At 29.8% G+C, this 9,804-nt stretch overlaps 1 protein-coding gene across 1 annotated transcript; it reads right to left on the bottom strand.

Annotated features, from left to right (window-relative positions):
- Positions 1–2,469: 2,469 nt before the first annotated feature.
- Positions 2,470–4,386, bottom strand: LOC108346577 (uncharacterized). The gene is made up of 4 exons (XM_017585647.2): positions 4,315–4,386; positions 3,563–4,141; positions 3,112–3,456; positions 2,470–2,896 (listed from the first exon to the last, which is right to left on the bottom strand). Exons 1-4 carry the CDS (start codon positions 4,384–4,386, stop codon positions 2,621–2,623), a joined length of 1,272 nt encoding a protein of 423 aa, XP_017441136.1. The 3' UTR covers positions 2,470–2,620.
- Positions 4,387–9,804: the final 5,418 nt, after the last annotated feature.

Here is a 9,804-nt window from a genome sequence, read left to right as displayed (position 1 = left end):
GTTAGCATTTGAAAAATTCTTATCAAATGGTATGTTGATATTTTCAAAATTGGAGCGAGGTACACAACATTTGTTTCCACTAGGCTTAGTCGTATCTAAATCAACTCTTGTTCTCCTGAAATTTCTTGGTTGAAAGCTACGAGACATAACCTGTAATTATTCGATCATGAAAATTATAATAAGAATACAATTATTGGTAATAAATTTTTTTATTTCAATATATTGTTTCTACCACTTCTAATAATCTTAAACTATTTAAACATTATTTAAGAATCTAATCCAAAGATAATTTAAATATTATTCTTATGCATCATGGTTTTGTACTTAAAAAACACTCCAAATAATGGAAACAGATAAAAATATTTAAAATGTGTTTGGTGTTAACTCTTAAACTATATGAGTTTGGCAGGAACACATGTTTTTCCTCTAAAATATAGTTATATTTAATTTTAATCGATTTCTTAAAAATGACAAAAAGAGAAAAAAAGAATTGTTCCACAAAATTCATAAATCTGAAATTATTTTTCACCAGAAACAAAAATCAAACAGATAAGATAAAATATCTTCCATATTGAAAATATCATGTCTTCATTTCAAATGATTCTCAAATGAAATGTTAGTGTCAGTAAGAAAAGTTTATTGTGTTTAGAACAATCCAAATTAAGAATTTATATTTGTTGTGTTAGAACAACCCAAATAGAGAATCTTTAAAAGAAAAGAGTAAAATCATACGTGAATTTTGTGAAGAACTTGCCGATGGTGAAGACTTGGTGCTTGAATCAATCCACGGATTTGGTTGAAACAAAAATAAGATGATATTACAAGAAACAAAATTGTTGTGAACTAGTGACAGAGGAATAAGGTGTAAAACAACACTATTTAATAGAACGATCACTTTTGTTTTGATGCCAAGATATAAAATATCAGTAATATCTAATATTGATTTTATTAAGATTGTAAATATTGATGATTTTTAGAAAAGATAAGGTTTGCTGTGAACAGATTCTATAAATCTTATCATAATTAAAAGTATCAATCGTTCCATTTCAATCTAAAAACCCTTTCAAATCTTGAAAAGATTGCGATTTTAATTAGATTTGATTTTTTAATTACTTATCAAATAAATCTTATCAAGGAAGGCAAGGCATAAGATAATGTATTTGATTTTATCACAATTTTTGAACCGTTGATTTTACAATAAAAGATTCAAAAATCAATTAATTTTAGTAATTAATTTCAAATTGAGATTTTAATAAATTTAATTTATGTAGGATTTAACTTTTGATATTGACAATAATTTAAGAAAAAATTACTATAAAACTTCTAACAGATACAAAAACAAAATAAAAACCAAATTGACCACTAAAAATTTTAAATATAGTGTATTTAATTTAAATTTTAACTATCTCCTCATATTATTATATCAAATTTAAATATTATCTTATAAAATTCAAATTATTCATGATCACTAAAAAATTATAATGTTTGTGATGGTTAGATTTCCAGAATCTAACTGTTAATAAAAGCAACAAATATCTGAAAAATATATTCTAAATGATGGCAAAATTTATTTAAAAAGAAAAAATAACCATTAACTACTGAAAATCTCCACAAAGTATATTTCTATTATATTTTCGTTTAATATTTTCTGTACTTCATAATTCTAAAAAAATATATTTTACTTTATAATAAAATGTGATATTTTTATAATTAAAAACGGTTACAAAATATATCATATTTCATTTTTATTTAAATTTATTGAAGGCTTAAGAAATAGCGAACAGTTGTTAAATCAGACAAGTGTGTTGAAATATACTTTGTTAATAAAAGCAACAAATATCTGAAAAATATATTCTAAATGATGGCAAAATTTATTTAAAAAGAAAAAATAACCATTAACTATTGAAAATCTCCACAAAGTATATTTCTATTATATTCTCGTTTAATATTTTCTGTAATTCATAATTCTAAAAAAATATATTTTCCTTTATAATAAAATGTGATATTTTTATAATTAAAAACGGTTACCAAATATATCATATTTCATTTTTATTTAAATTTATTGAAGGCTTAAGAAATAGCGAACAGTTGTTAAATCAGACAAGTGTGTTGGGTTAAAAAATTTCAAACTAAAAATCTAACAAGGATTTTCCCCGCAGTTACTACAAAAATTATATATTATAAGAAAAAAAAATTAGCGGTTTAGGAAACCATCGACGGTTTCAATAAGAAAGTACAGTTAAATTTTAATATTTTTTTAATTTAAAAATATTCCGACAGTTTTTAAGAAATGGTCAAGAGAGAAGTAGATGACATATCTGTTTACTACCTTCATTTAAGCACAAAATATTGAGAAATTTCATGTATAAACTATCAAACAAAGCTCTATAACCTAATGTGATTCCATGTCCTAATTCATGTCACTAGAACAATTCACGCCAACAAGATTTTTCATCGGAAGGTCTTGAAACATCAAAAGCATATATAATATTGGTGAAGCATAACATTGAAATCAACTTAGTATCTAAATTCAACCAGGTAACTTCATATGTAACTCTTATAATAATTATGAACGAGTGATATTCACCTAGACAATGATAACTAGTGATAATAAACTGCATTAATATTGTCTGAATGTAAGATTGAGTCGACCAGGAGAAAGCCCAGAATCTCTGAACAATTCCTTCGGAGCTGAATTTGGTAAGATTGATGGCACACCATGGAAAATATGTCGAAATTCACCACCAAATATCAGCACATCTCCGGATTCTAACATTACCCACTCTGCCTCCTCTTCATTCCTCCTAACCCCATAAAGAAAATCTGCAGAATCACCAATAGAGAAAGACACAACAGGCAATCCCTTCTGAAGACTTTCTCTGCTTTCATCACGATCCTACATCAAACAGTTTCAATTTAGATTCTTCAGAGTCTGTCCGTTTTATAATATATACCAACCAAAAATCATATCAAGATTTGAAAAAATTATATTTCATCAGCACAGTGAGAAATACAAAAATTTAGAATAAGTCAAAGTCAATAATCACTACATATTATCAGTTTTCATAATGAAAAAGGAGAGCAATGTAGTGTAGGAAGTTAGGTGCTAACTTGATGAAGACCAAGTTTTCCATTGTTTGTATAAAAGTTGACTATGCAGATGTCAGGAGTCATTGAAGGAAGAATGTCCTCCGCATGAAGAACTCCATATTCCATTTTAGCTAGAGATTGAGCTTTTTTGATTGATCTTGCAACTAGTTCACTGAATTGATCGGGAATACTAGGTGGGGTGCTACCGTCAAATACCCGTTTCGTTCCATATTTATAGGTCTGAGGATCCCAATCCATACCAAGGCACATCATCTTCAACCGAAGTTTCGCTCCATTTGCATATCCTGGTTGATAGAATCCTCCAGGACCTAGACCAAGTTCACGACAAACTCTCACTATCTCCACCTAAACATTAATTAAGCTTAAAAATATCATTAACAACATTTCATCTTCCTAAAATGAATTACAAAACAGTATCCTAAATACAGAAGCAAGTGAAAATGATGTATACCTGTCCATCATGGCTTATGAAATTTTTCAAGAGAACCATCCCAGGCCCCAACACCCACCCTTCTGATCTTTCATCATACATCTCAATTCTACTTTCCTTGTTTTCTCCATGCAAAGCAGATTTTGTTAAACAATGATGTCTTCTTCCACGAAAGCAAATGTCAAATGGTCTGAACTCTGGTTTGTTAACCGAAGAATCAAACATGGGACCACCAACTGCAGCAGCATGGTTTGAATTGGTGCCACTATTATGAGGTTTATTGACAGGATCAGGTTTCTTCGCCCAACATTGATTGCTATGAGGCGATTCATCATGGGGATTTGACAAGTTAGAATCTTCCGCAACTTCCTTTGTAATGGGTGAGTTAGAATTTTCAAAATTAGAGCTTGGTACACTACATTTGTGTCCATTATTAGGAATGGCTGATTCTAAATCAGCACGAGTTCTCCTGCTGATTTTTTTTGGTTTAAAACGAGTAATAGGTGACCAAGGGAGTGAAAACTTCACTTTCTTTCTAGGCAGCGGGACTGGAACACTACCAATCATAATAAAGTTCTCACTGTCATAATCAGCTTCAATCTGCTATCAAATGTGGAAATTAAAAACAGAAAATGGTTATTGCTAACAGATATGTAATCTCAAATGCAGCAGACAAAGCATAATACTATAATACTACAATTTTTATTGAATCCCCCAAGCCAACAAATCCAGATTAAGGTATTGAATAATGACATAAAACTATTGAATCATACATGGTTTTTGAGGACAGCAGAGTCTGCAACACGTGGTGAAGACTTGGTGGTCGAATTGACAATTTTACCCATTTTGTTCGAACCCAAAAGCATGAATGGAACTTGGAGAAAGAAATGGTTGCAGATTGGTGACAGAGGAGATTGAAAGTGAAATAGTAACTTAAGAGGAATGTGATGTGAAACAAGCATAGATGCTAATTAAAAACCACCGGTCATCATTAAACTTTTGGTTTTGATTCCTATAAGATGTTATACATCCAATGTTATGTAACAGTGACTTAATTGAGATTGTAAATATCAATAGTTTTTCGGGAAAATATAAGATGTTATAAATTTTATTTTAAAGTGTTTCTTCACAGGATTTGAGGAAGTGGCCACTGAGTGAAATTGAAGCAATGAATTTATGGACTTTGGTTTTATGGCGGTGATTCATATGCAATGCAGTTACAACTCTTGATTCCACTTCCACACAACCTTTCAATCTAAAAGGACTTTTAAAACTATAAACAATTAGAAATTTTCATTTGATTTGATTTATTTTTCAAATCCTTTTCAAATAATTTATGAATATAATTTATAAGATACTTTCATTTATCAATATTATTTGTTTTAAAATCTTTTTATTAAATATTAAAGTTTGTATTGAAAGAGTTTGAATATTAAGTATGGCACTATATTATGCCAAAAATGTGATGTGATATTTACTTAGAATTCCAGAAGTTTAGAAGAGAAAGAATATATTTCTTTTTCCTAGAAGCACACTTATTCCCAATTTATGTTCATTAAAGTCTATTAAAGTTTTAATCTTCCACAAGTTTTATAGTTTTATGTTTCCCTGCCTTTCAGTCTAAGTATATATCAACATCAATTCAAAGTCAAAGATTGAAGGTTGAAGATCTTTTTCAAAGATGATTAAATTTTATAACCTGTAAAAAATTGGCTCAATTTTCAAAATGTATTTTAAATTATTCATCACATATCTGAGTATAATGTTATTTATATATTATAATAAAATGATACTTTCCTTGTTGTGTTAGACTTAGGAATTAAAATATTAAAGAGTTAAATTTTGAAAGTGGTATAAGTTAACAATGACTATATGTTGTTTTATCCCAACAATTAGCTAATGATTTAGATTGCTCCCTCGAAAGTAATATAATCATTTTTATTTTATTTTTCATCTCTTATTTTTAAAATTTCAAAATAACAACCTTTCTAATTGTATTTTTATCACTCAGTGAAAATTCTCTGGAGGAAAAAAAACTAAAAGAACACTGTAGATAACTTACTTAAATTTATATTAAAATTAAGAAATTAAATAATTTGTTTAGTTTTAGTGAAAGAATCTTAAACATTTATTATTATCTATGGATAGTGTGAGACCTCGGAAAATTAAACCATAATTATCATGTCTAATCTGTTATCAATGCACTGCTGAGTCACCTGGCTGCTTCCATAAATGCACCGTGTCACACACTCAGTCTCATTAAAAACGCACTCACACACTCTGACGCACGCCTGCCATGTGTCACGTTAGAACATTCTGAAAACAGTAGTGGAAGACAGGTATCCGCATATGAGAGAACGTCCGGTTGACTTGGGGAAGAGAACTGAATTTTCTGAAAAAACACTTCTTCCCATTCTCTGCATGCACTCACCTTCTTCCTCAAAACTGAAATCTCCATTTTCTCCACCTTCTCTCTAGAACCAGTTCACCATCTCTCTACTGTAACTCATCACCTTCTTCTCCGATCACGTTTCAGAACCGTAGAAACGTTCCTTGAGACGTGAGCGTCATTCTGGACCGAACAGAATTGGGATCTGAGCTGGTAAGTTCTCGTCTCTAACCGTTCGTCCATTTAGTTTCATGCGAACCCAAGTCTGGTTGCATGCACGGGTTATAGGTTTGAGTTGTTTCTGATTTTTGGTGTTTTAGATTAAGTGAAAGTTGTTGAGTGAACCTGAGGGTAGAACGCTGTTAGAGGACGAAACTAAACCCTTGCATTTTGGGCGTACACTGCTATCCAGGTAAGGGAACCTTAGTAATTTAATTAATGCTTGTATGTTGTATGCAAATATGATATGAGCTGAATGTATGAGATGTACGCTGTTTGAGTATGCCTGAACGATCACTGTTATGCATGAATGAATATGGTATGTGTTGGTTGATATGTATGAATTGGAAAATGGATGATTATTGTATAGTATGAGTTGTTAATATGAATTCTATAAAGTATGTGAATTAAATGATGAATCTGAAATTATAAGATTATGAATCGTATGAGAAATGTTGAGTTAGAATAGATGAAAAATCTGAATATGATAATCCTTACTATGATAAAATACGTTCGTCATCGTACGGTCTTATACCGTTCGGTTTCTAGTCAATTGCTTAAAAAGGGATTCTTTTATTTAAAAAGAGTTCTGATCGAGAACGAACGTTCCGTGAAATACTATGTTGAGCGTTCGGCTCAGCCTAGTGGTAATCTTGTAATTTAAACTAAGTTATAACGTATTATCCTTTATATCTATAAATTGTAGCGCTCGGTCTTACACTGAGCGTTCATCCTAATTAGCACTCGGTCTTATACCAAGCGTTCGCTCTAATTAATTATTGGTCTTATATCTAGCGTTCGTCCTAAGAAGTGTTCGGTCTTATACCGAACGCTCGTCCGTACCTTTTATTTCGGAACATACATAAATAGCGTTCGTTCGAATTATTATTAAATGTATATCATCGCGTTCGGTCATTGACTGACAGTCGATCCCTTTAAACGAATTGTTCTCAGTATAATTAAATAATTGTCTTGTTGTATCTTTATCCATTTGAATTTGGTCTAGAGTCTTTGTACCTAAATTATTCTGAACATTAATGTTATATCTCTAAGAGTCGGTTCATTCAACTGATTCGAGTAGCAGTCACGTTCGTCATGTAAGTACGCGTTGACTTCTTTGGTTTGACAACGAGCCTTCTAAATTTATCCTTTAGCGTTCGTCTTCGTTCTTCAGAAGTATGAACGTTCGTTATTTTATACTTTTAAAACTAAAGATAGAGATGATGATAAATTATAAGATGTTGAAGTGTGAACACTATATTGAATGATTATACGATTATGGAATTTGAACGAGCGTTCCAGGGAGGAACGACTCTTATATATATTGAATATTAAATTTGGTAAAGTATGACTGTGGATAAGTTAAGACTCGCTGTCCATCCTGATGTTCCGTGAGTACTATCTTCATGTAGAGGAAGTATGTCATGTGTGGGAACGACAGGAGGTCCTTAGTCCATAAGTTAACATGGGCGACGTAAGAACGGACTAACCTCGAGTGGCAGCTGTTTGGTGTATCCCAGTTACTACATCACTCGGGTGCAAGGACGCTTGTAACTACACAGATTCATACAGTCCGGACGGTCGGTCTAGAATATATATATATATATATATATATATATATATATATATATATATATATATATATATATATATATGGATGATGATGTTATATGTTGAGTTATGTGCTTGTGTGAATTGAAATGTTAGTGTATATGTTGATGTATAAATTAAATTACTTAAGCTTACCCTTTCGTTTTTCCTTGTGTTGTCTGTTGTGTATGTACGTTCGTCTTGTCTTTGCAATGATCATCCGTGTGGATGTGAGCAGATGGAGGTGCGTCACTTGAAGAGATGCTAGAAGAAGAAAATTTGGAAGACGCTAATCTGGTGGAAGTGGAAGTTAAAGCCGAGTCTTAGAGCGCTCGCGTGTCTTTCTTTTTAGTCTTTTAGTTTTATTATGGACGTTTGGTCAAGGTTTTGTAAGATCGTTCGTCCTTGAACTCCTGTTTCTGTTGCATTCGTTTATTTCTGTACTTTAAGCCGTTTGGATTCTTTTTGAACCTTGTTAGTAATATAAAGACTGCACTATTTTACTGATTTAATGTAATTTATTCTGATTATGGTAATTACTGTATTTTGGGATGTTACAGATAGAGAGGAAGTATGAGTAAACTATAGGAGAAAAGTATTAGAATAGAGTTCTTGAAAAATATTTAAATTGAACCAAGTTGATATTAATTGTTTATAATAACAGTTGTACTGAATGTTATTAGTTTTAAAATATTGAATTACTCTTAAATAGAATTACTTAAATTAAATTAAACTATAAATTATGATATTATAAAATGAAATGTTTACTTGTAATAATCTAAATCATTCATATACTTCAAACAATTTAACAATTTAGAGTAGCTCAATTTGGGCTAGTTGACTCAAACCATATCATAATTAAATTCAATTTATTTAAATTATTATACAATTTAACTCAATTCCTTTATAACACTTATATGATTTGGTTCAATTTTATGATAGTTCAAATTGGTCCATTTTTTCCACTTTAACTATGACCATGAGATGAAAGAAAATTATTATTTATTATTTCATACTAATATATGTATTTTATATTTAATATAATAATGTAATAGTTTTTATTTAAGAAAATTTGATCTTTTTATCTCTTATTTTTTAACATTTAAAATGAAAATTTTTTTCAGTTATATTTTTGTTTTATCATCAATTGGAAATTGTTGGAAAAAAATTAAAAATAACACAATAGTTAACATATTTAAAATTATTTTAAAAATATAAAAAATTGTTTTTTTAATTATATTAAAAATAGAAAATATTGTTTGGCTTTGAGTGAAAGAACCTTAAATTGTTACTATATATAAAAAGTAGAAAGCAAGATCATCACATGGGAGCAAAGAAAATCAGTATTTATTATTTTATACTAATATACATTTTGGATTTAAATTATTTATATTATAGATCTCTATAGTGTTTTACATTTTTATTTTAAATTTTTATTTTAAATTTCTTTCATAAAAAAAGCGAATGTTTGTGTCCGAAAAATAGCAAAGAAACCAATGTTAGATTGTAATTAGCATTTGGCTGCTTTCGTTCAACAAGGGAGTCTATATAAGTTTAAAAACTATTACCTTAAAAGTTAGCCTGTTTTAGTGAATAAGCATTAGTGCAACAAGGCATTTGACAGTTTTGGAATTATAGTAGTAGTTTCAGAACCAAGATAATATTCAGGCGACGTAAAAAAAGCGAGATAATATTATAGTCTTGGTTTAAAAATCGATGAAAAAAATTATGATGTTGTCCCAATTCAAAAAATTTAAAGCAGTAAACAAAAATAAAATTGGATCTTTTATTTCGATTGAATCCAGAACTGAGGTAATAGATTATTTTCTATCTCGGTTGGATCCAAAATCAAAGCAATAGACTCTTTTCTATTTCAGTTGGATCCAGAATCGAGACAATAGACTATTTTTTGCCTCGGTTTTTAGCACAATCATTGTCTAAAGTCCAATTGTTTTTTTAAAAAATAACAATTCTGTTTCTTTAACATTCCATATCACAAAAGCAACATATTACAGAAATATACCTGCTTGCATATAATAACGAGTAATCCTTCTAGATTTTTCAA

The sequence above is a fragment of the Vigna angularis genome, chromosome 9, assembly GCF_016808095.1.
Source record: "Vigna angularis cultivar LongXiaoDou No.4 chromosome 9, ASM1680809v1, whole genome shotgun sequence".
NCBI lineage: Eukaryota > Viridiplantae > Streptophyta > Magnoliopsida > Fabales > Fabaceae > Vigna > Vigna angularis.
This window is presented reverse-complemented; position numbering and strand designations above follow the sequence as displayed.